General features: G+C 30.9%; 2 protein-coding genes across 4 annotated transcripts in view; both read right to left on the bottom strand.

Moving 5' to 3' along the window:
* Positions 1-2,112: 2,112 nt before the first annotated feature.
* Positions 2,113-16,635, bottom strand: LOC146540940 (serologically defined colon cancer antigen 8 homolog). Of its 2 annotated transcripts, XM_085189388.1 has the most exons (16): positions 16,494-16,635; positions 15,320-15,437; positions 14,519-14,729; positions 14,123-14,238; positions 10,727-10,903; positions 8,977-9,111; positions 8,791-8,885; positions 8,397-8,556; positions 7,866-8,027; positions 7,552-7,657; positions 7,240-7,373; positions 7,043-7,147; positions 6,755-6,848; positions 6,177-6,294; positions 3,716-3,804; positions 2,113-3,353 (listed from the first exon to the last, which is right to left on the bottom strand). In XM_085189388.1, the coding sequence occupies exons 1-16, from the start codon at positions 16,598-16,600 to the stop codon at positions 2,425-2,427; spliced, it is 2,856 nt and encodes a 951-aa protein (XP_085045514.1). In that variant the 5' UTR covers positions 16,601-16,635; the 3' UTR covers positions 2,113-2,424. The 2 variants fall into 2 exon arrangements, with proteins under 2 accessions (XP_085045514.1, XP_085045507.1); XM_085189381.1 differs by lacking the exons at positions 2,113-3,353; positions 3,716-3,804; positions 6,177-6,294; positions 16,494-16,635 and adding an exon at positions 4,949-5,807 and having other exon boundaries at positions 15,320-15,611.
* Positions 16,636-20,122: 3,487 nt separating this feature from the next.
* LOC146540939 (uncharacterized) overlaps positions 20,123-27,803 on the bottom strand; it is an 88,938-nt gene continuing 81,257 nt past the window's right edge. For both annotated transcript variants that reach the window (XM_085203613.1, XM_085203700.1), the window contains exons 8-12: positions 27,423-27,502; positions 27,166-27,271; positions 26,848-26,991; positions 26,494-26,575; positions 20,123-26,404 (exon numbers count right to left, since the gene is read on the bottom strand). In XM_085203613.1, the coding sequence (XP_085059739.1) occupies positions 21,849-26,404; positions 26,494-26,575; positions 26,848-26,991; positions 27,166-27,271; positions 27,423-27,502 (4,968 nt within the window). In that variant the 3' untranslated portion in view covers positions 20,123-21,848. The remainder of the gene's footprint in view (positions 26,405-26,493; positions 26,576-26,847; positions 26,992-27,165; positions 27,272-27,422; positions 27,503-27,803) is intronic.

Raw genomic sequence — 27,803 nt, 5'->3', positions numbered from 1 at the left:
GATTAAATAAATTATAGCGTTAGTTTCTTTTTAAGATCAAAATAGTTACAAAAAGAAACTTTTAATTAGCAATTAGTTAACTAATATTGTTTCAAAAATGTTTCAGGCAAAAAAATATTATCTATGACTATAATGAATTTTTAAAGTTATTAATGGAACAGAATCTATAACTTTGATATATATACCAATAATTGAATACAAACCAATAAGATAATAAACTTACCGAAGGCTTTTTGCTCTCTAGTGGCTTAACCTGAAATTTTTTCACGAGTTTCATGAAAAATACCATTGTAAGTAACCAAAAAAATGGAATTTAATAAAAATATATTGACTTAAGAAATATCAATTTATATTTTTCTGACAACAACTTACCATCATTTTATCAAAATTGGACTTTTGCTAAAAGTAATATTTTTAGTTAGTAAGGAATTGAAAAATAAATAAATTATATAAAATATTATCTTTTAAAACATAAATCACTATGTAAAGTCGATGTCGTTATTAGTTCTGTTATTTATATTTCCTCACTCTGGTAGCGAAGCAAAGAGCAGCGTTGAGTGCCGTCAGTCAACACGCAAATCCAACAGAATTCGGCGGAAAGTGGGCATTGGAAGTCTCTTAACGGGAACACAGCGTCTCAACACTAGGATCCGAGGTTCCCTCGCCTATCCTGCTAAACGTATGGGATTCGTGAAACTAAAAAAAAACAGACACCGAAATGACTTACCGTCATTGTGACATAATTTAGTTCATTTAATACAAGAAAAACTGTCCAAAATAGCAATCCGTAGCAAGTTGACATTTTGAATACCACTACACTTTTGATAACCAAATTTGTTCTCGGCCGAAACAAGGTTCCGATTAATAATAATTATTGTTTTATAATAGTGAGACTAATCGATTCGTTTTAAAAATTGTGTTTCCCAACTTATACAGGTATTGAAAATTAAAAAAATATAATTAGGAATTGTGTAGGTAGGTACATATTGTAATTTCAAATTACCTAACTTTGCGCATTTTGATTTATTATTTGAAAATGTTGACTTTTTGTATGAACATAGTGCTGTAAGATATTGCATATCAACAAAAGAAAAACTGATAGTAACATTAAGGACCCTACCCCGTAAATAGCAAGGTAGGCAGAGGGAACCTAGTGTTAAGACTCCGTACCCTACTTTCCGCCTAATTTCTAAATTCCGCCTTTTGAGAAAAGTTACAACACCATTCATAAATACTTATATTATTTTTAAGTACTTACGCTTAAAAACAATTTTCTTTTTCTAAAACTATTCGTTGGAGGTCTATCAGCAAAAAGGAAATAAAACACGAAAATGTTACTATAAATTCTATAATAAAGAGAAATTTGGTTAATAATATTTATTTTTGCTCAACATTTATATATCATTTTATAAGTGAATAAGTAGTTCTTGTTTATAATTATGTATGAATTTAATGATATTTAAATACAATTTTATATTCGTACCGAAATATGTTTTTAAATTGAAATGTATGAGATATGAATAATTTATAGCTTCACAAAGAATGAATGATTTATGTTGTTGTTAAAATATTTAATCCGTCATTTTATAATGCTAAATGAGTGTTTGTAAAATATAATCAAGTATTTTAAGCCATACGTCTAAAGTGTAAAAAACAAATATAATCACTTTTACATTAATATTTTTTTAAAACAATAAACAAAAGTAATTTTAATAAAATATTGCACAAAAAATAAAGAAGTTACACATTATAAAGAAAACAGAGACAGAGGATTAAGCTATAATAGGAAATTCTGTAGACTTTTTTTGTAAAGAATGAGAAGCCTAAAATTCTTGATACCAATAATTCTTAATTCTAATTCTTTTATACTGTAAAAGAACAGAAGAAGAAGTCGTGTGTTCTCCATAGTCCATACAACGTGGCATTGGCGAAGTGAGTTCTCAACTGACATACTAGAAATGACATAACAACTTACAATTTATAAATTTAATAATTATTTTTAACAAATTGAAAATAATTATTGAATTTAATTTCGGCGGAAAGTGGGGAATGGAGTGTCTTAGCACTAGGTTCCCTTTCCCTACCCTACAGCGTAAAGCTGATTTATTTGATTTTATTGTATTAAATTTAATATTTCAATGAACATCCCATCTGTCTGATCGTCTATCATTAAAACACGAATGCTAAAACAAGACATGACACAGCGTTGACTAAGAATTTTGGCCAAAATCTGAAATTATTTTAACTATTAGAAATGTGAGAAAATTAAGCATACATCCTCACCGAGCTAATTATTTTTCGATTCTTTGTGTGTAATTAACATAAAAAAAAATTTACAATGGTACTTTTCAATTATTATTCAATTATTACTTTCATAAATATGATTTTTCATGGTGAATGCTAAATTACGTTTATTTAAGGATGCTAACTTTGACTTGCTACTTTTTCGTTAGTTGTTTCCGGTTCTACAGTTTGAGGGTACTCTGTAGTATATTCTTGGTTGTACTGACTATCATCATAAGTCTGTTCTGTATATCCCTCAGGATAATTCTCATACTGATTGTATTGAGCGTTAGGATCAGCATATTGTTCATAATTTTCATATTGTTCAGTATATTCGGGCTGTTGATAATTTGGATCGTAGTTTTGTTCATAATTTGGGTAATTTTCGTCAGTATAATTTGGTTGGACACTTTCAGCTGTATATTCTTGCTCTGTCGTTTCAGGTTCCTGGTCGTGAAACATTTCTGTATTTTCTTTAACATCTTCCTGATTTGGTATGTTAAAATCACTTTCAACATTAACAACATTATCGCTGGGTGTATGTTGAGGAGATATTTTTTCTCTTGATATTTGTTTCTGCAATGATTGTTCTTTATCCACAGATTCCCGTGAATTTTGTTTCGACATTTTCTTAGCTGTTTCGTGCTGCTCTTCATTTCGTGCTTCTTCGTTCACTAGTTGTTGACTAATTCTTTGTGTTTCATTCAAATTTGTGGGTTCTTGATCGTGCTCTACTTCATAATTTTGTGTTAAGTTCGGTATTGTATTAATTTTTTCTTCATCTTTATCGATATTATTATAATTTTGGGGTTCTGTCATCTCTGTATCATAGCTTTGCTCTTCATGTGGTTTTTCTGTATCATAATCATAATTGTCGTGGATTTCTTGATCATTTATATAATTTTCATCTATAACTCCTCTAACTTCGTGGTTTCCAACGTTGTTTGTAGGGAAATTTCTGTTTGGTCCGAGTGCGGAGTCTCTGGAGGACTCAGTTCTGGTATACTCTGGTCCGGAGCTGGTCGGGGAATGTGATATTCGGTTTGTTGTGGGTGTGTGCGAGGAAGGTGCTGAAATATATTTTCAATTGTAAATTTTAATTATTAGTTCTACTTGTAACAATATTGTTATTACTTTGCTACAATGTAATTCAAATTAAAAAATAAAAATATTTTTTTTTCTAAAAAATCAGTCAACTTTGTTGCCTTATTTAATAAGCACACAATTCTGGAGGTATTGTAAGGCAAGTGTGCTGAGTGGCGGAACTCGGCGCCGCGTTGTGTCACGTTGTCAGAGCGAGGAAAGAAAATATTAAATATTTCATTTCCTCGAGTGGGAATCAAACCCACAACCTATCGTGTTTACAGTCGCACGCTTGTGCCCCTCGGTGTGCAGGGGGGGCCTAAATATTTTAAATAAAATCTCTTTATACCTTCATTATTACTAGGTGGGTGTGAATATGTAGACTGAAGAGTTCTCCCGAGGCCCTCTACTTGACGCTGCAGAGTTGCCAGTTCTTGCCTGTTACATACACACGTGATAACACACACACTCTCAAGTGCAGTAAAAACATGCAGAAAATTTGACAACTTACAAAAGAAACATATGTTGAAAGGCTTAATTTTAGTGGTTTACGAGTATTTATAAAATACTAGTGGACCCTTTGACGGGTTTGACACAGTAAACGTTGTCCATCTCGCTATTAATGCCGGGTCCAATTGAATTTACATTAGTGTTTAGGAAGAGTAGGGTGACAAACACTCGTATAGCAGTATCATATATAAAGATTTTTTAAATATATAAGCCTATTTCTTAAAATAGGAAGTGTAGAGTTAAATTGTTAGTAATATAATTGCTACTAACTACGTGCAAGTATAAATCTAAGGTCTGTGTATACATGAACAAAATACTGGGCGCCATTTTATTGAAACTTTTTTCAATTCTTACCTTCACATGATCGTCATCAGTATCAGATATTTTATCTATGGATAGATCACTTAAATCGTTGCTCAAATTACCAATCTCATCTTGGTCACTAAACTTACTAAGTCCATCGTTTCTTTTAAATCTATTATTACTAATTTTATAAGGCGTAGATGTCATGTAAGTGCGATCTAAATCATACGATGAACTACTTGGATATCCACTCAATGGAGTGTAACTTCGATAAGGTGCTATAGTGGTGGTGCAGTATTTCTTATGAGAAGACCATAAATTTCTCAGTTTTCTCATAAGTTCAGAGTTTCTGCAAAGCAACTGTGTTTTTTCCATTCTGAAAGAAAGTGTTTTTTTGTGAACGAGCGTCATACTAAAGTGTAGTGAAATGTAGTCAACTGCCTTCGATCATCAAATTATAACTATTTATTAAAAAAAAATTCTCTATGAAATGTTTAATTACTCGTAAATAGGAAAATTGTATTAAATTTCATATTTGTCTCAGTAGAACTTAAAATTTAATGGCAGTTGCCTAAATCGAGAAATCGAGAAAAATCTAGCTTATATTGAAATTAAATTCTGATCAATTAAGTTAAACGTTTATTAAACTTTATTATTGCAATCATTACCCATTTATAAAAGTTTAGTTAGAAAGATTAGTAATAAATATAACATGTATGACAAACGTGAATATTTGAATAATAATAATAAATATATATATATTGCACGATCATAATTAAATTTAAATATTGCACAAATGTGTTACGAATATTACAAAAGCTAATTTCTTATTTATTTAATTTAGAAAAAGCGACACAACACGTAAAGCTATCTTAAGCTACTTGCAAAATTATGAAATAGTAATTGCACTCATTTATTCTCTTTTTCGTCATCATTTATCAATTGATTTGGTTCAACTTCAACTTTTGTGGATTCTTCATCAGTATTACAAGAAGTTAATTTTGTTGCATCAATATTTAAATTATTACTATCATTAGGTTCTAAAACCTTAGGTTCAATAGTATTTTTCTTTTCAATTACTTCTATTTCTTCCTTTATATTTGTTACATTGTCACCATTTCCACATTTATTTTCTATATTGTGCATTTCTACAACATTAACACTATTTTTTCTATCAGAAACGTTAATATTTTGACTATCATCTTCGATAACTTCTAGAGACTCGCTTAAAACGTGAATATTGTTATCTGTGACTTCCATACTAATATTATTTTTAACACCCTTATTCCTATCTGGAGATGTACATATAATTTCATCGACATGCATTTCACGTTTCTTTTTTTCCTTTTTTCTTGGCTTAGGGACTAATTTTACACTGATATCAACTTTGATTGGCTCCTTTTTCTCCCGTAAAAAGGGTTGTTGAATCATCAGCGGTAGATTGTATATCTTTTCACCGTTAACATTTACGAGATCCTGATTTGTCGTTAATGGTCCAACAATTATTGGATAGTTATTCGACGAATCGGACTCTTTTACGCGGCGTTTGGATCTGTGGCTCGGTAATGGAGTGTCTTGGGTTCTTGTTCCGTCGCGCTGTGTTCTCATTGGTTCGTTCCGCATTCTGCCTGTCACCAATAAAAACACAGCACGACGTTAGGAAATTAACTATTTTTCATCCAATTTGTGACCAACACGAAAAAAATATATGTGTTAAAAAGCTAGTAAATGTGTATTTTTAAACCCTAATAACATTTTTGTTAAAACATCTATTTCTATTTGCTTAAATCTTTTATTTTTTTCTAATTTACTATAGGTCTTATTATAAATGTGTCCTTTTCCTGCATTAGAAAAGTGGTTTAAATTTCCCGTTGATCACGTTAAATACTTTTGAAAATGGGTAATGATGACAATTTTTAGAAAAAATATAATATGTGGCTACGAAAATGTAAAATTATGTCAAGCATGCATTTTTTATATTTGAAAATAATTCGTACTTGTGCCTACGATTTGCGTCGTCTAGCTTGTTTGTAAGCAAACGACATTCACTGGAGAGTTTCTCCATCAGACTGTTTTGTGATTGTATCATTGACTCCAATTCAGCCACGGTCTTAGCTGTGGAACCAAATTTATCCACTAAATTCTTATTTTTCCTAATATGTTACTAATAAATCTGTTTTATTAACATAAGATATTTAAAAATTAATAATATTAAAATATGGTAAGTATTTTAATGAAGTGTACAATTGTTATTGAAGAATTAAGAATTAATGAAAAAATAACTAGAAGTAATCCAATAAGGTTTAATTTTATCAAACAATCTGATGAATAAACTATTGAAGTTAAGAAAGAAGCCCTTTCAACTAGATAACCATGCAAGCACATAATGAAAGGGTAAAATATAAATGTTTTGAAGTGTAAAGAGATCAATGAAAATTAAAAAAGTTTCTTTCAAAACATCAATAGTTTACCCATTGGATGATCGATCGATCGATGGATACAACATTTAAAAGACAAAATATTGGAAAGTTATTTTAAGTTACTGTTTTTTGCAGTATTCGAAAATTCGACCTACCATGTTTATTTTCCATGGATTCCAGCATAGTAGACAGCTCTTTCTCCTTTTTATTCTTTTCTGGTGATATCGGAGTCAGGTTTTTCATGTTTAGCTGTGGAAAAAAATCACATTATTATTTTAATATTTTACCCATTGTATTCAATCCGATTCACCCAATTTTCAAAATGTTTATGAGCGTAGTTGGATTCGAAAGCTTTTTATGTTTTATTTCAAAATAAACTCTAGCTGTGCTGAAATGATTAGTAAAAAATTCTAAGTTATTAAATATATAAAGTAATTCCATACCTCTTTCTCCAAATTAGAAATTTGCTCTGAAAGGCGCAAATTCTCTCGGCGAGAATGAACTAAGTCAGCATCAGCTCGATCCAAGCGTTGACGTAGAGACTGAATCTAAAATAATAATAATAAGAAAAACGTCAAATAAAAAGGTAAAACGCAATTTATTTAGCGTCCACACATTGAAAATGTAAGAATTTACTTACTTCAGAATTTAAACGATTAGTTTCATGTTTAGATTGTCGTTGTTGTCTCTCGATAGCAAGTCTTGCACTTGCTAGTTCTTCCTCTAAAGATGCTTTTTCAGCGTGAGCTTGAGCCAAATCTGCTTGTAGAGATGCTGAAATAAACAATTTTTAGATTATTTGATTTCTTTTATCTTAACATATTTATTAAGGTAAAGGAAAAGTTCAAATATTTAGTATCTTATAATATCTTTTGCAGCATTTTTTGTTTAATCTTAAATATGCTTATTTTCATTCAAAACGTAATATTTTACAAATTTTATATTTACGTACAAGATTTATTCTTCAGTTCCATTTTAAGTTCCTCAACAGCTGCATTCTTCATAGAGAGTTCTCGTTTCAAATCGTTTTCTTCACGGCGTTGGCGCTCTAACTCCAACTAAATAAATAATTTGAAACAAATTAATAACGACTTTATGTAATATTAGAATTTATTTGATTAGTGTCTTTAGTAATAAGATAAACATACTATTTTTCAAGAATTGGGAAGTGTGGAAATCGAAGAAAATAATCTTCTTAGAACCTTGTGAGTTCTCTCGACTATATACGAAATACAGAGTGAAAATAAAAATAAAAAGAAATAAGACCTGTAGTTTTGCTACGTTATCATATTGCGCAGCCAGATCATGTTGGAGTTCATCGAAATGTGCATTATATCTTTGTTCCGCTGCACTGCGCTCCTGTATCGCACGACGAGCGCCTTCACCTGCTAGCTCACGGACTTTACTTCTTTCTTTAGTTAGATCATCCTGTCATAGCAATATGTATAATTGTTTAAATATTGTAAATAAAATATTTTATTTGTTTTAAATTATTGTTTTTAATTATTTCTTACTTGGATCTTACGATACTTACGGATCCTTTTAATAATTTTAATATGCATTCCAACTCTATCTTTAATCTATAGTATTTTTTAATGATTTTTGTACTCGTTTTTGGGTACTATACAGAACATTACATGTCATAAAATATGAAACAATATCTTTTTAATATATTAATTTTATTAAAACACTAACTGGTAAAAGTGACTGCATAAAAAACATTAATATTTAAAAATATATAAACAAATATTAATATACTCAAGTTATTTTCATTTCGATATAATATGCATATATTACCTTCAAACGTCGTATTTCTAGCTCTAAGTTATTTCTCTCCTCGCGTAACTGTTGCTCTACAGCATCCGACCCTCGCTTATAGCGATTTTCAATGTCACCATCTTTTTGTTCCAAATTGAGCTTCAGTTTAGATATTTGTGATTCCAAAGTCGATTTATCTCTAGAAAATGTTCAGAACATACTGTAATTTTATGTAGAGGACATTAGTTAAAGCTATTTCATTTCATATGTGTGCACTCGGGGAAATAAATTATTTTCAATACAAAAAAATAGCGTTCAGTTCCGCCATTTAACACGCATCTCCATTCGGGTGGGAAGTAAAGAACGAAATGTCTTGACACTAGAGTCTAGGCCCCTTCTACCTACCTGTCAACAAAATTAAAAGAAATATTACCTTTGCAAATTGTCAATTTGCCGTTTAAATCCATCAAGACAAGTAGAGTCGACCAAACCATTGGCTAGTTTGCGTTTGTTCTCATTGTTCTCCTCCTAAAAGTTAAACATAAATGTAGATGTTTGAAACGTGAAAATAATATTTAATGGAAAAAAAGTTATATACACAATGTATATAAAAAAGTACCTGCACTTTCTTCAGATCTATCTTTGCCTGAGTCAACTGAGCCTCTAGTTCAGCGATGCGGGACTCAAAAACAATGTTTGGTCCTTCGAGCCTGGTGGAACGAGACTTCACTCGACGAGTCTTCGAGGGTGACACCTATATAAAAACGGATAACATTTAAATTACTTATTACACGAGTATTACTAATCCTATCCTATATGTTATGAAACAAAATCGCTTTTTGTGCCTGTCTGAACTTTCTAACTCTTCTTCTTCTAAACCACCCAACGGATTTTGATGCAGTTTTCACCATTAGGTCGAATATTTCTCAGGGAAAGTTTATATATAGTTTATTATTTGTACATTCTTATGTAAATTAACATAAATACGATAAATGTGTATAAAAGCCTACCCGTTGAGACACTTTCGCGCATGCGCTGCTTTAATGGTAAGTACTACATGAAAAAAATGTACTGGAGTATTGTTCCTCTTAATAAGATCTACAAAAAAGTCGACGACGGCATATTCGTATCTTTTAAGAATAACGTGTAGTCATCATATTTCTGTCTAAAAATTGTAATTTCAATATATTTTTTATTGTAAGGGATATTTTTCCATAATGGTATTAATCCTTATCCTTTAAAATACTTTATTAATTTTCTACGTTAAACGAAGATAAAATTTGCTTTTTATACTATTTCGAAATTGCGAATAGTTTTAAAGAAAAACGCATTTAATTGTTGACACATCCCGCCGTTGACACATCAGCTGTATGTTACCCAAGTTTCACTTATCCCTTACTCTCAGTATATAAATAAGTATATTAGTTACGTTGGCCATTTAATGTAGATCAAAACTGTCTTTTACTGTTTTTCATTTTAATAAGTACTTTAGAAGTTGTTACAATATCAAAAAATCCTTGCTGCGAAACGGCTTATACAAGCGCGTCCGCCGCGCCCGCCTGCCTTACACGCATCGGTGGTTCAGTGGTAGAATGCTCGCCTGCCACGCGGGCGGCCCGGGTTCGATTCCCGGTCGATGCATTCTAATTAATTTTCCTCACAGGCAGCCACGCAGTGCCTACTCAAACGGTGTAGCTGTTTTAACAGCATTAACCACAAGCTCGAACAAAACCCGCCTGCCTCTATAGCAAAGAAGATTTAGATGCGTTTCACATATTGGATAATTTCAGTTGAATGTATTATTTCAGCGCGATATATTTGATTTCATATTTTTTGTAGTAGTTATTAGTAGGTAGGTTTTTGTTTATAATTTCTTCCGTTTAAAAATACTTAGTCATTTAACTATCTAAAAATAGTCATTTAAATATATTTTAATAAGTACTTGAAAAGATTAGTAGCACAGATTTAAAAACCTACTAAAAAATCCTTGCTGTGTAAAACAATTGGAAAATCCTTATTGAAACTACGAAAATGCGGGTTGCATTAGGGTTTAATTAATTTTCACATTATCTTAAGTGCTTTGCAAACATACATTATATGAATAATCCAGTAGTTAAAGCGGGCGAAGCCGCAAGAGGGTCGCTAGTATTAAATATACAAAATATTTGTTAAATATTTTTTTGAAAGCTTTTTTTAAATGAATCTACGTTGTCTGTATATCACGCTATTCTGTACTCTCCGCCCGTTAAGAAGGTAGAGTAATTAAAACTTTAATTGTAATCAATTATTATAAAATTATTATACCATAAAAACTATTTATATTGAAAAAATAATAATAATCCTTTAAAATAGTGAAAGTTGAATAACACCTTGTTATCACTATCTAATCCGGTGCTATCTCCAATATCGTCGAGTTCGTCAGTTTCCGAGCCCGCGTTGTATGTATGGAACATTCGAGAAATGAGTTTGTTCTTCTGGGCCTCGTGCAGATGTTCGTTTTCAGATATAACTTCTTTCACTTTGCCAAGTAAATTATTGAGTTCATCCTAAACCAATAATAGAATTAGATATAATTTTTAATATAAACTATGTTTTTAAATTAATACATATTATTATTAATATTTTTTTTCTTATTTAATTAAATTATGTTTTAAATGGAAATATTTTTGTCCAAAAAACAAGAACAAATTGATTTAAATATTTACATATATAAACATTACAATCATCACGAGCCAAGACACAATCTTTTCGTATTAAAATTTAAAATAATAAAAAAATTAACTAAATTAAGTCCATTGATGGTTATTTAAAATATAATACCTGTTTAATCTGCTAGTATTCTGACTGTATTAATACCCTGAGATCCGGCCGTTGAATCCTGCATAAACGAGTTTTCTTAATTAAACCTATATTAATGAATAATACATGATTAGTAGAACAGATTACACCTGGGTTGCCTGGAAGAATCCTGCCGCAATCACCTTTAATTACATTTTTTCATAACTCGTTTTTGGAGAAAATTGCACCCATACGTTTTTTATATGAATCGCACATCATTTGAAAGATAATCGCATAAGGAATTGGAAAATTAAGGGTTGCCAGCTCTCAGTCTGCCGCAAGTCTAGGGTTGCCTGGTTTAAACATGTCACTAAATGTTAATAATTTGCACTCATGTGTTTTTTTAATGAATTATATATCAAACTAAAGCTTATTTTTTTCTGAACACTATAAAACAGGGTTGCCTGGAAAATTCCTGCCGCAAACAAGGGTTGCCAGCGTTTGAAATATTTAATTCCGGTTCCGTTTGACTATGAGAATAGACGATGAAATGCGCGGTCTGCCTTATGTTTTAAAGTAAAATATTATATAATAGAAGGTCAATCTTAAAATCAATGTTTATTCTAATTGTTCACCTGTTAAATGATGATTTTAATGATATTAAGTACACGCAGAAAACTATTTAAAGATCATAGGGCAGAAGAAATCATCCTTATTTTTCAAGTAAAATAATGAATCTATAATATTGAGTCTTTGCAAAATCTATTTTCTAAATACTAATATTTATTTATTAATTTAAATAACCCTTTTAAAACAACTAAATTATCTAATTAAGTAAATGTTTACAAATATCGATCTACTATAAGGTATTAATTACAACATGTTTCCTTAATATAATGAGAGGTGACAATTATTGCGGATATTTTTTTATTAATTAAGAAAATATGGAAAATTACATTTCAATAAACAATCTCTCTCTCTCTTCGCCCTCTGCTTGTTTGATTTGACAACGCCGTCCGTATCCGTAGAAAGAACTATGGCGCCCATCTTTTTGGTACGAATATTTACGTTTTTGCAAAGTATTCAACTAATAAAAGCTATTAAAAAATATAGATAAAAAAATGTCGCTAGCAAGAACTTGTCCGTCTACGCTGATAGTTTTTAAGGCATTTAGGTCTGAAAGAATTGTTCTTATAATTATAATAAAGCGTAATCACTCACTCACGTCCCTAACTTAGTGTAATCAAACTAAGGCAATTCCCACGGCCACAATTGTCACATTTTATTAAACTATATAATATTAAACATTAAAGTATACTTACGTTTTGCATTAGAAAATAATTAAAAAATACTTCTTTATATTTTTGTTTTTAAACAATGAACTTTTTGTAACACTGTAAATGATAACCGTGCATTGTGTCACTATTTAAAAAAATGTCACTGTATTTAAAATTCATTTTTTGGCGAAACAATAACATAATTTTACACTTTTGGAAAGATTCCTTGTTAAATTCTATCACATTTTCACATCTTCATTTTTGTCAAGTAAAAACGTCGTTACTCCAAAACGAAAGGTAAGTAACTAAGTAATATGCTCAAAAACAACTCATTTGGCCATCTGCACTTTCATTGCATTTAGAAACAATACATCTTCGAAAATAATTTTATTGCATTTGGTTTGCTTTGTATTGCGCCGCAAAATGTTTATCTATAGTAAAAAATAGCCAACTAATTGATATTTGCCGACTCTTGGTCATAAACCGTAAATAGCGTTTATTAGTCGGCATTACTGTCGGATTTTCTTCGAATTTATTATGCTAACTTGGTTTTGTTTATTATAATTCTATTATATATATTTCTTTCCTATGCAAATTATTAAAAATTGCGTGAGAAAAAATCAAATCAAATCAAACAAGTAGAGGACGAAGAGAGAGAGAGAGAGAGTTCATTGAAATGTATTTTTCAATATAATTAATAAAAAAAATATCCGCAATAATGGTCACCCTTCATTATATTAAGGGAACATGATGTATATGTATGTATATTAATAGTTTATAGAAGATCGATATTTGTAAACATTTACTTAATTAGATAATTTAGTTGTTTTAAAAGGGTTATTTAAATTAATAAATAAATATTAGTATTTAGAAAATAGATTTTGCAAAGACTCAATATTATAGATTCATTATTTTACTTGAAAAATAAGGATGATTTCTTCTGCCCTATGATCTTTAAATAGTTTTCTGCGTGTACTTAATATAATTAAAATCATCATTTAACAGGTGAACAATTAGAATAAACATTGATTTTAAGATTGACCTTCTATTATATAATATTTTACTTTAAAACATAAGGCAGACCGCGCATTTCATCGTCTATTCTCATAGTCAAACGGAACCGGAATTAAATATTTCAAACGCTGGCAACCCTTGTTTGCGGCAGGAATTTTCCAGGCAACCCTGTTTTATAGTGTTCAGAAAAAATAAGCTTTAGTTTGATATATAATTCATTAAAAAAACACATGAGTGCAAATTATTAACATTTAGTGACATGTTTAAACCAGGCAACCCTAGACTTGCGGCAGACTGAGAGCTGGCAACCCTTAATTTTCCAATTCCTTATGCGATTATCTTTCAAATGATGTGCGATTCATATAAAAAACGTATGGGTGCAATTTTCTCCAAAAACGAGTTACGAAAAAATGTAATTAAAGGTGATTGCGGCAGGATTCTTCCAGGCAACCCAGGCGTAATCTGTTCTATTAATCATGTATTATTCATTAATATAGGTTTAATTAAGAAAACTCGTTTATGCAGGATTCAACGGTCGGATCCCAGTCTATAAGTAGAATTTTTTCTCTTACATTTTTTTTTATATTATATATTATATCAACCATTACAAATATCTATTAATCAAAGTTTCTATTCGCACTCTAGTACCAAATTATTTACATTATTTTATTAGGAAGTATATTCCATAAAGCTTACCCTACAATACTGGCTTTCGCGTTCAAGCTGTTCGATATATTCTTCTTGTTTTTGAATGAAATTGACTACATCTGGATTAGTTCCACCAGTGACATCGGCAGAAGCGGCAGGTGGTGCTTATAATATAAACAAAATAGTAAAAAAAATTAAATGTATTAGTTGTCTTGTTATACTAATTTTCATGCTATGAGAATATTATACCATCATCGGATTCAAACCCAAATTTGAAGCAATTTAGTTGGATTTCTTTAAAAAATTCATTTTCTCATATAAGAATCGAAGTCACGACCAGTCGTGTTTACCATTTAAAAATGTTATATAATAAATATACTATATTTTATTAAGTAATCTTTATATTAACTACTCAAAAGACTGAAAAATAAATAATAAACTTACCAGTGTTAATGCTAGGATTCACATTAGCAGTGGGCTGCAAAGGAGTATAGTTGTTCAGGCTATCTGCATACAAGGTAGCGTACTTGGCGGTGAGTCTCGGCCTCGGCTTGTATTCGGAGAGAGTGTTGTAAGAATTAGAATATTTCTTGTCCAAATCTCCATCAGATTCGTCGAGGTTTTTAATGGATGCTGATCCGCCATAACTTCGAACCTATGTATATGTAAAATATTTCTTAATTTTTCGAAGCTTTAGGAATTTTTTGTAGAGCAGATTTGAGGCCGTTGTGAGTTCGATTCTCACTCGAGGATTCGTGATGACGGTAAGTGGGGATAGTGGGCTTCTTAACACTAGGTTGCTTCTGCCTTCCCGGCTCATGCGGTATACAGTGTGAATACAAAAAAAGAGATAATAAAAATATAGTGTCCAAATTTTCCGACCTCCACTTTGCACACGAAATGACAAATGAAAAATTATTTATTAATAATCATTCTTCTGAAAGGAATCGAACCCAGAACCGACGTGTTTAAATTCCAATTCTGTTCCATCGCATCTCTTACTGTACTAATCATAATATACACTATCACACACCCTATCTAATCAGTTAAGCACGAAGTATTCAAATTATACTGAAATACTGATATAAAAATTATCCAGCTTTTTTTTAATAAGTTCGATAGTTTTTCATAAATTTTCTTTTTTGTCCTACATAAGCTTTCATTAGCAAATTATTAATTTCTGAAAACAAAACTTAAAACAAATCTTTATAGTACTTGTTAGTAATAATATAAAAAAATACTTACACTCGGCGCACTATTTCCAGACAGAAAGTATCTTAACTTAGAGACAGCTTCCTTATACGCCATCTCGGTATAGTCCGGCACTCTTTTCATCCCATACTCGTTCATCTTCACCGGCCGCCTATACATATAAAACGGACTATGCATAACTAAAACTTATTTAGTACTTTTATTAAATTAAACAATAATTAAAGTTTAATTTAATTTGGAAATATTTTATTAAATTCATTGTTATAGCAAGCAACGCCGTAAGCTTTGATTAGTTTAATTATTTTTTTATATATTCGTGCTATTCGTTCGGAACGTTGGAGGCGAGTGCTTTGTCCATTTTGCGGTATATCGATTCTGCGGTTGCCATGGCGACGGTTGTCATGATAAACAATAGCTTAGATACTATGCAGATATTATAATTAAAAGTTGATAAGAATTGATAATTAAATATCCCTAAACCTTTATAGATATTGAGTTGTAAAAGAGAATATAGTTTTATTAAATAAAACTGGTCAAGTGCGAGTCGGACACGTTCATTCGGAGTACCGTTTGGGGTACACTAAAATTGGCCGGAGTATCATATAAAACTCAAAATGAAGAAGAAAATAAACTTTAAATCTTTCACAAAATATTTTATTTATGAATGATTTAATGCTTTTAACTTACCTTTATCCTTATTCCTTGTATAAACTTATCTGTCTATGCATATGTACATTCCCACTATAGTATCACAAAAATTGACACCCCCCTTAAATACTAATTAAATTTGAAAAAGTGTAATGTAATAAACAAAATGTATGTACGAATAATTAATTATGTTTTAATTGAGAAAATAAAAAAGAAAGAATAAATAAAAAAGAAAGAAAATAAAGAAAAAAGACGCAAAAGAAACAAAGTTAAGGCCAGTCGTGGCGCAGTCGTTGATTTGATTCCTACTCGAGAAAATGAAATATTTAATATTTTCATTTCTTCTCTGTGTTATAGAGGCAAGACGCGGCGTTGAGTTCCGCCACTCAACACGCCATGCCTCCAGAATTCCCTGGAAAATAAAGTAGAGTGGAACGGAGTAACACTAGGCTTAATGGCAGATTACTGGGTAGATTAAGCAGGTAGTATACCTGCTCTTCTTTTTAGCGGGAAGCTGAAAAAAACTTTCTAAAACAAAAATACGCCATAAATTCGATACCTTATTTTTGACTTCTTCAATTTCCAGTTCATTTCCTTGTCCGAACCCGCACTAGAGCCGCTTTTTCTAAAACCTGGCTTCTTGTTTAAGAAACTAGTCGAGCCCATGCCTTGCAGTGCGAGAGCAACTCAGACCACCGTCCAGATAGTTTGCCAATCAAATATTTCTTTATTTTTGGGAAAACGAACATGAATATACCTAGGAATATATTTATTTATTGTATGTATATCTTTATTATTCAAAGCTTGCAAGAAAAGTATAAATATGGCTTTATCGGTAGCTAATTGTGCTTTTTCTAGAGAGTGATATAAAATATATTCAAAAATACAAAGTTTCGGCATTTCTCTCATTTGGTGCAACAAATACGCATTTACACTTTTTTCATATATTGCAAGAAACACAATTATTATTTAACTTTTATTTCCCAAAAAAAGTAAAATATTTCGATTACAAAATTCGCACAAAAATAAATCTCAAAAGTAGTGGCAAGGAGAAAAGCTTTAATCACACAAACAGTAAGTAAAATACCTTTAGTTTAGTTATAATTAGTATATGTGGAAAGGCATTTCCATTCCAGTCTATATTTGGAAACCCGAATGACGTCCACGATTTGTAAAATTCAAATATGTTTTGTTCGTTTCGTCAGTCAGCCAAATAACGAAACGGTGAGATTTCCTGCGTCTGTCCCTGTCTCACGGACGGGAAATTGTATTGGTTTTACTTTAAACTTAGTTTCCCCGGGAAGAATAGTCTAGGAGCCAGTAGGTTATTTGACGGTCTCACTACATTTATTGTATTGCAGTAGAGTTTTGGTTTTAGTTGAATAGGTATTCACTATGTATGTGTACTAGAATAGTTTTAATTATATGTATATAAGTGTTTTAAACAATCATAAAATAGCAAATGCATGTTTTTTTATGTAAAATGAATGAGTGTCGTATCTGTATTTTTTTTTTTATAGTATGAATGTATGTATGTTGCACATTTTTTTTGGTTATTTTGTTTTCCATTTTTTTTTTATTTATCTTTTATGACATGTCCAAGTGAATGTTAAGCATTTTTATGGAATAAAGATATTTTGACTTTGACTTGACTTGACTTTTGTATCGCTATTTTGTTAAAATAACACATATTCTAAATGCATTATGTTAAAATCATCATGAACCAAGACAGAATAAAATAATATAAAAATATTTGTTATATATAATTCATTTTTTATTATTTTATTTTATATCAATTATTTAAATTCTATAAAGTAAAACAATTTATTTTACTTTAACTTATAAAGGTAAATTTATATTTTTTTATTTCTTGTAATCTATAAACTTTAAGCTTCCCTCCTATACTACGTGACAGGCGGTGTCTAGCGTGCATCGCGAAGACATTACGGGTTTCGAGGGAAAATACGTTCTCGATCACGCGACGTCTGTTACTGAACAATGTTGAATAGAATAGTTATTACTATGAAAATGGAAAAATATCATCAACCTAGTTGTTTCCTTACAGCATAAATGAGCGCAAAAACTATCTTATTTTGTTATAAGTACGTTTTAGATATTATGTTATAATGAAGTAAATTGACATGATGCAGTAGATATCTTTCTTTACACAGATTGAAAAACGAGTTACTAACATTATAATAACAATGGAAAAAAATCGGATTTACTAATTCCAAATTCGATATTATTTATTTATTGTACAAGTACCAGGGCGGCACACTGGCCAGCAGGTCAGAGGCGGGCGCATCTCGCACACAAGTACCAGGGCGGCACACTCGCCAGCAGGTCGCAGCTCATTATAAAGCATGGCGTCTAAGGGACTTTTTTTAGAAAAATGTAACCAAGTGTCTAAGAAGTGAAATCTGAAATTTGATCGTATCATTTATAACATTTTAATTTACGTAATATTATTTTTATCGCATTACAATAAATTATATTAATCAAATATAATAAATAAGACTCTAAATCTGTTTTCATGTTTAATTTGTATTAAATTTACGTATTTGCATATTACAAAGAAAAATATAGTACAGCTATAAAGCTTTTCAATGCAATAATATTTCAGGGCAGACATTCCACGCGGTGCTGAGCGGCGCCTGGCACTCGCGTGTTTACATCTACTCTGTAATACCTATATTTTTGCTTTAATACCTACACTAGCCCTATATTTCTGCTTTACTAATATTTTGCTGACATTTAGTTGATAGAATGATAGGTAATTGGATTTCTTGATGTGTGGGATTTTCTGTTTTCGTATAGGTTTCAATTGTTTTGGTATATAGGGGAATTGTGCTTAAGATGACATACTTTTTGTTTGAAGATAAATATTTCAAACAAATAAAGTGATCTGAGAACAGCATATTGCGTATACTATTATATATTTCATAATCAACGAAATTATTTTAGTTTCAGAACAATCATCTTTCAAACATCATAAAAACAAACAAAAATCGCACTTAGGTCGACCAGTGTAAGACGAAATAACTACAGGGTAAAATGACATACTTAGTATGTGGCATAAAAATGCCATCATTATTTGTCGAGCATAGTTTACAAATAAATAGTTTCTTCTTTGCTGGGGGGCTTTTAAACAGTATTAAGGCCAAATTCATACATGTTGCAATTTTTATGAGGTTGGATTCCGTTATCAGTTACTTCCTTTTCCAAAAGGGAAATAAGCTTCCTCACTTGCGGCTATTGAATGCCCTTGCTCTAGCAGCCTTATCCATGTCTTCTTGTGACCAATATATATTCGTTTGTAATTGCCAGGCATTTTGTAGGTAAAGCAAAAAATACATCGATTCTATTTATAAGGGTAAGATAGTATGCCATCTTATACTCACGTCTTGTATGTCATCTTACCCAATAGATATATGAATTTAATTTTAACCGTTGTGACCAAAGGTTATAGGTTAGGATGCGCTTTTAGCGTTAGTTGTGTCATATAATAATCCTATTTTACATTTATAATTAGTTCAAATAGAAAATCTTTATCTTACATGTCTTTTCACCATCAAGCAAAAGCGAAAGAAAAATTTGTTGCAATTGAAAATAACGAAAACATGAATTACTTGCCCATCTGCATTCACTTTCAGCCATACTGAATTTAAGCACTAGCTGCATCTACAGACACTCTCTAAAACGTCACAAGATCGCACTTAGCGCTAATAGTTTCATCAATATTGGTAGTGTGTCATCTTATCATAGTATGCCATCTTGAGCACAATTCCCCTAGGTGTTTTTTGGCTCAACATTTAAGCTTTGTTTAAGTGTCACTGCTTCAAGAAATAATATAATAAGATATTTGGTTTATCTATTTAAAATACTGTACTATATTTATTTATTACATAGTCACGCTACATTCTGTACAGTATACATATTATCTACACTATCTGTCCGAATTCGAGACATTACGTGTTGGGTGGCGGAACTATAAGACTTGTCAGAGGCCAGAGCAGGGAAGTGAAAATAATTTACCGCCCGAGAGGGAAACGAACCTACAATCATCATGAAGTTTGAACTACTTTACATTTCATTCTCTTATATAATGCCGTTTAAGCAAAACTGTAAAGAAATTAGGTTTACAATATTTAATCTTTTGATCTACATAAAAAAAAGGAAAATAAAAGATTTATTATGAAAAATCATTTTATTATTATCAAAGACTACCTCGATATGGGCAATATGCATTATTAATACTTAATAGTAAACAATACTACGACTCTAAATAATGCGTTCTCGTTCACAACTTTAATTGTACGATGTTCATTTATTTATTATGGGAATTTACGAATAAACTATAGCTGTCAATGTCAAATTGATGTGTAATTTTTGACAGCACATGGTTTTTTTATTAAAAATATAGTTTGAGAAGCGGTTTTATTATGTTTTATTCGTAAATTCCATATTATAACAATATATTTTTGAACTTTAAGGCGTGATTACATATAAAATATATTTGTGTGAGCTTATCTACATATTGTTTATAAAAAGTACAAAGCGTGAGTAGTAGTGAAGTTTCTAGATCATTATTAAACCTTTAGTGCTAATTGTTGAAGAATTATGTTTTTTTATAATGGTAAGAATTAGTATTGGAGATAAGTATTTTACAATAAATATAAATAATATGTAGATAAGTAACTAATAAGGCCCGTTTTTAAAACGTCTAAAATTCATTATAAAAATTACAAAATATTGAGATAATCGATACAGGCTTGGATAGTGTATATTATAAAGGTTATTTTAATAAAATTGCTTACAATCACGTGATTAAGTAGAGTACAATATTTTGAGATTTCATTTTATAATAATGTTAGTATGTAAATTTATTTAAGGAGAAATTAATGCTTAAACTAACAGTCTCAACAAGTTAAGTATACGTGTCTTCAATGTGTGGCAAATTAAAAAATAAAACAATACTACCAACATTACAACTTTTTCTTGAAAAATATTTTAGCGTCAAATTAAGGTGTCAAAAACTAAACGGTATTAAGGCAGCGAATTTTATATTACATATACGAGTATACTTAATATTCAAAATGTTATACAAAGCTATTATTTAATAGTATAAATATATGAATATTGTAATATTTTATTTTTACAGTTTTTTTATTCTCTATTATTAGAGGTCAACTCATACTTTATAAGAGGTCAAAACATTTAAGTTATACGATCTTGAAATATTATTAACAGTTTTAATTTCACTTCATAACCATAGTTGGCAGTGATCGACATCGGAATGTAAAATAAATAAGAAAAAAGATTACAAAATCTGTTATTTTTCGTTTCACAAAACAAAATCTAACTTAAAAAATAACATTTCTACTTTTTGGTGTTAGTAGCTATGAAAAACTTAAATAAAAATAATAAATACATTTTTTTTTTTCATTTCATTTCATTGCACAAAAAATATAATTTTTGTATATATAGAATTTAATGCTATTCATGATGGCACTTCCTGATAAACATGTATCAAAATAAGCATATTAACAAATCTTTATTTACATTAGTGCTACCATAGACGTAGTTAATTTTTTTTCGGAAAAGATTATTATATTATATTAATTTATGTTAAGTGAGCGAATGAAATTTTAAGAGAAATATTTTATTATTTATATTTTGTTATTATCTACGCCTATGAGTGCGAGTTTATATTTTGTGCACAGTGATGTATAACATACCGCCAAAATATTTATCTTGTCTATGGCACAAGACATCAAAGCCCAAGAAGGTTTGACAGGAAAACAAATATTTACAATAATAATTAATTATTAACAATATTAAAAACTACAATATTGTATGTGGATCCCAAAAAGCGGAGTAGAAAATCAGACGGATATTAAATGCAAAGATAAGCTCACTGGAATTTATTGACAACCTGTTTTACCCAACTTTCTTTGGGATCATCGCTTTCGATATTTTCTTCATTACTACTTTTGTTTACAGACAAATTCGCTTTTGTAGCAATTGGAGAATTTTTAAGTTCTTTATTTTCACTAACGTTTCTTTCAAATGACGCAACTTTTGATGTAATCGACTTAGGTTTAGCAACTGACGTATTTTTTTTATTTTGTACCGATTTAATTTGCCCTTTTGTCATTTGTTCTATCTCCAATCGCCTTTCTAGCACTGATTTTGATGTTGTTGGTTGTTCTAATGAAGTACGTTTACTTTCGATACTTGGTTTTATCTTACGAGTCGCTGAATCAAGGCTGGCTCTTTCAAAACTTAGCCTCTTTAACTGTATTCCTTGCTTTGATAAATCTTCTTCAGTTGCTTTATTTGTTTCTGTCACCTCTTTATCAGGTTTTGATGCAATGTTTTTAACTTTATCTTTCGGCGCTGGTGTCGATTCTGATCTTGTATACACCGGTTTATAATTTGTATTTCGTTTAATCGTTCGAGTACTAACAGATTCAGATGATGACGATTGCTCTTGGCTTTTAGCGAGATTAGTCTTTGTTATTATACTATTTTGAACTGTTGCAATCGACGACATGCTTGTTAGTTTCGGTTTAATTGGTACAGGTGGTGCAATTTTTGGTTTGATAACAACTTTCTCGCTATCAGGTTTTATTTCTTTGTCATTGATTTGTGTAAACTGTGGCTTATTTGTTACAGTTACTTTTGTTTGGACTAACTTTTTCTCAATGACACTTGTTGTTACCGTTCTTTTAGCTCTAAAAGATGACTCACGCTTAATACTTTCCACTCTAGTCATCGGTTTGCTGATAACTTTGTTAACAGTTTCAACATCGTCAATTTCGTCTTGATCAGAATAAACAGCGGAATCTCTGAACATATCTTCATCAGTTAATTGTTCTATTCTCTCAAAAGATTTTTCGTAGAAACTTTCATCAGAATTGACTTTAGTAGTAGAAGTTACGTTATCAATTAAAGATTTACTAACTTTACATTGACTTTCTTGATATGTACTTTCACTCGAAGATGTTACAAAAGATGAATTAGAAAATAAGCTGTCTGGTCTCAAAGCATTTTTATTTATAAGTACATTGACATTTTTCAACGCATTTCTTTCACTCAGAAGTGTCATCGGATCTACATAGTCAGATTGAGCTATTCTAGCTCCTAAATGTTTGCTACCTTGCATATATACAGGTAGTTTATTCAAACTTTGATGTGAGCTATTATTTGATTTTGAAGGTGAAGGTGTGCTTGCTAGCGAACTAGTAACACTAGTAACCATACTAATACTCTTTTCATAACTTGGCCGAAATCCTGGTTTGTTAATATTCTCACAGCTCTGCGATAAAATTTCTAAATTATTTTTCTCCTTTTGACTCTCACTCATTGTTGTGTGCTCACAAACACTTTTACTCAACGCATCCGTATGTATAGAATAAGACATACTTGATGTAGTTGGGCTATTGTCAGTTGATGTTATGATAACTTTAATTTCGCTCTTTGAATTATTTTGATCATCCGTTTTGATTTTAGATTCTGTTTTATTTTGGTTATCATCTGGCTGCTCATCACCTATAATACTTCTAAACCGTTGCAATAAATTTTTAGAATAACTTCTTGGGTTTAAAGCTGATCTCTTTTCACTAGTAGGACTCTTTAAATCCGATTTTAAGTTTTCAGAACCCTGTTCATTAGCATTAATCTCGAGTTCCTCATTGCTTTTAGGCGGTGTGCGATTTTTAAATCGACTTAAAACATTTTTCAAAGAGAGGACATTACTTGTAGGTTTATATATTTTATGTTCTGGATGTATTACATCAGCCTGTTTACTTTTTTCTTCGTTTTGCTCAACAGTCAGAGCTTCACAGGAAGATGTTGTAGACACGTTTATATTAGCTGGGGAGGTACTTAACGGTTCATTTTTATTTGAGTCTAAATCAACTTTCTCGAAATTGTTTTTGTAACATCTATCGATTTCTTCCTCTAATTCTAAAGTAGATTGACTAATATTTTGAGAATATTCTTCTTCCTTCGATTTAGAATTTTTATTAAATTTCAAAATGTCGCCTTCCCCCATATAGGTTTCTACGTCATCATAACTTATTTCACTTTGATCTGAAGCTATAGTGAATGGTCTATCTACGCTCAAAACTTTACCATCTCTGTTTAAGTACGTTTTACTATTGCTGTTTGGTTTACATTTAAAGGTGCTTAAATTGTTTTCGTCTTGACTATTAGTTACTACTTGAAAACTTCTAGGTAAAGAACCAGATTTTCTATCTCTGGAAACATTAAAATGTTCCTTTTGACGACTTAACCAAATTTCAGGTGTATTTGGACTTTGTTGATCAGGGCTCATAGGCAAATAGTCACTTGGTAACGTATTAGGTACGTCTTTTTTCCTTCGACATACGTCAATTAAGTTATCGTAAATGTTTTCTTCATTATTTAAAGATTTATGATTTTCCATAGTTACGTAATAATCTTTGTTTATCGGTTCAATATTCTGCTTTACTACTTTTTCCGGAGTTTTAACAGGAACATCATATATTCCATCGTCTAAGCTTTCAAGTCTTTTCGCTTCATCGAAAGAAAGATAAACATAGTCGGACTCAGGACCTACTTTTGTTATGTCTGTAATTATTTGTGTTGAATTTTGTGGAGAAGATAGTCGTTTCGGCCGAGAAATATGTGAATTATGTTGTATTAATTTGCTTTTATTGTTTAAGTTATGTAAACTGTTATCAGATTTATTTTCTATTCTTAAAGTTTCATATATATGATCATCATCAGAAACATCATCTATTTCACTTTGACCATGCTCTGGTTCTAGATCATCTTGTTCATTAATGTTTAGTTCAATGTTTTCTGACATTTGGCGAATATATTTTGGTTTTAATTTTGTTAATTCGCTTTTCGCCAATATTACTTGATCGGGATTAGAATGTGATTTTAATAGTCTTTGATGTCTTCTTTGAGCAGTATTCCGTTGTTGCTGTTTCTTAAGTAACTTCTGGAATTCTCGATTTTGCATTAGAAGTTGTGATATAATTTGTTCAATCGGCTGCTCAGGACCGTTAGAGATTTCGGAAGTGCTTTGTACTTCATTTATATCTTGTGATTTATCTTCTACTTCAGTTCCTTCTGTTATAACTTTCTGTTTGTTTAAGTATTTAACTTTTTCTAACTCATTCTTTTTAAAGGAATCTGTTTTTTCTATTAATTTTTTATATGTTTCTTCATCTATATCTTCATCTTTACTTATAGTATCTGGAATTGGTATAGGTATGATCTTTGGTTTGTCAACATTTAAACTGTCATTTGATTCTGATATATGTAAAATATTTTCAATAGATACATCTGTCGAAAAATCGGTATAGAAACGTGTTGTTGTATCCGATCCTAAACGTATACCTTTTGCTCGGTTTTTCTTTATCTTCGAGATTTTCTTTGGTATATTTTTAGTATTGTACATTTTTATCTCTAAATTCGGTTTCGTTACTGTGTTTACAGTCATTTTCTTTTTAATATCACTTTCAGCGTCGGACATAGCTTCCTTTGTTTTGAGTTTTTTAGTAATTTTATTCGATCCACAATTCCGACATTCAAATTCAATTTTTTCGCTTCCTTTACTTTCTGCTCTTTCACTATCACTGTCTTGAGATTTTTTGGTATTTATTATTGTGTTTTGTAGTCCAGGTTCAGATTTTCTTCTCCATGTACCTATTTTAGACAGCTTTGATCTTTGAGGGTCATCTTTAGACTTTGATCTCAATGTATCTGTTTTATGTTTCTCAGTATCGTTACATCTAGATTTCCTAGTATGTAAGGTACCCATAGAATCGGTTACTGGTATATTCTCTTTAATTTTAGCGCATTTTAGACACGTTTTAGTAATACTTTTTACATTTGTTGAACTATTTGCGTCAGATAAATCTTCCTTACTTTTGCTATCTGTGTAAGTGATAATACTATCAGATGAATGATAACATCGTGTTTTGTTCAAAGAACCGTTACATTCTTTAGTGAAGCTCTCTTGAGATGATTTGAAGTCTGAACATTTACAAGATTTACTTTTTTCAATACGTTCTGTGCTACCACTGTCTATGAAATGTAAGGATTTATCGCATTCAGGGCAATCTTTAGTATCGTCATTAGTTTTACACGCACATTTCTCATCTTTAACTTTATCTTTATTTAATTCTGTTTCACAATCGGAACAAAGATCGATGTAACAGCTATCACAAGTATAGTCGACTCCTTTTTCCGCTGAATATTGTAAACAATCGCATTCTTGGTTTTCTTCCCTCGAGTTGTTAATAGTGTATTTTCTATTAGCTTTCTTTAATCTGTTTCTGATGCCGTTTTCGAAAGATTTCCTCCTTTCACGTTCCAATTTACGTTTTTCAAGATATTCAGGCGCCGACAATTGTTTACGCATTGACGCTTGAGTTATGAGGTTGTGAGATTTCTCCGCTAAAATATCATCTGGAATTAAATAAAAATACAATTAAAACAAATAAAATATACCTGAATAGTTACTAAAAGTCTTGTGTGAAAGATATTGCATAACATACCATCAGTTTTGTTTTGTCCAAGCTCCATTACTAGCTGTCTGGCATGGGAGGGTATTACTGCGTTATAGTTTTCAAGGATAACCTGAAATTAATATGTAACATGCGTGAGCTTTTTGTAAATCTTACAGTGATTAAACGAAATAACAATATAAATGTTAATTTTATTTTTATATATACCCATTACTTACTTGAATAAAACATGTAATGTATATAAAATGATGAGAGTAAAAGTTGAAAGGGAGACCGATAGTTACTTAGTTCTTTCTGCATATTTCAATACGGTTCACTCTCTGACATCGCTTATTTACAAAACAATACAAAGAATGTGTACATGTCGAGCTAATATGAACTCACCCGCTTCAACAACAAGGTCCACTCTCGCTTGTGGCGCGCCGACCTCGCTTGCAACGTGAGCTGCGAGCGCGGCGCGTCCCACGGTATGACGTGGAAGGAGAGCGGCGCGCCCGCTATGGACTCCACCAGCATCATGTTGTTACACTAAAATTAATAACAGAAAGTAAGAGAATGCTTCGCTCATTTCTTCGCTCTAGTGTCGGCGAAAAATTGGGAACGGAGTGTCTTGACACTAGGTTCCCTCTGCCTATCCTGTTGTATTCGGGTTACAGCGTGATGCCTATAAATAAGAGTAGAAAACAAATAAATATAAATTACCATGATATGAGATTTATACGCAAGGATCCCATCTTCCCTGTTCTTTGTCACAAGTAGCATTTTGTCGAAGAGGAAGGCGTGGCGCATCGCCTTCGCGCCGAACACTCTGGAAACGAGAAAAAAAAACAAATTGATTAATTACTGTACCAAAATTAAATTAAAATATTTTTATAATAATATTTAAAATTTCTACACTAAATTTAATATAGTTCAGTAAAAATACTATTAAAAAGAAATACAATTGTAATTTTACATACCTAAAGGTCCCTTCGGCGCACAGCTCTCCGTAAGTAGTCAAGTCCGGTCCGTTCCATCCGTACAATAATGACTGAATTTCCTGAAAATACACACAGAAATGTTGTAATTGTTTTGACATTATAATGACAAAAAAAATCAATTAGTTCATTTTTAGATTACATTGCATCCCATATACAGGATAATAGGTTGGAAGTTATCTATTTTCCGCATAAGTTCGAGGGATTACGTGGGGAATACACTTTGCATAAGAGAGCGCGGAAAATGAAAAATAATATTGTTTATTAAAGTAAAATAAATAATTTACGTAATTTATAACAATAATGATATTCCCTATATTTATAAATAGCTCTAAGTTCTCTAAGCAAAATTACTACATATAT

This window comes from Heliconius melpomene, chromosome 1, assembly GCF_056956725.1.
Source record: "Heliconius melpomene rosina isolate 202511_hmr_F chromosome 1, ASM5695672v1, whole genome shotgun sequence".
NCBI classification, from domain to species: domain Eukaryota; kingdom Metazoa; phylum Arthropoda; class Insecta; order Lepidoptera; family Nymphalidae; genus Heliconius; species Heliconius melpomene.
This window is presented reverse-complemented; position numbering and strand designations above follow the sequence as displayed.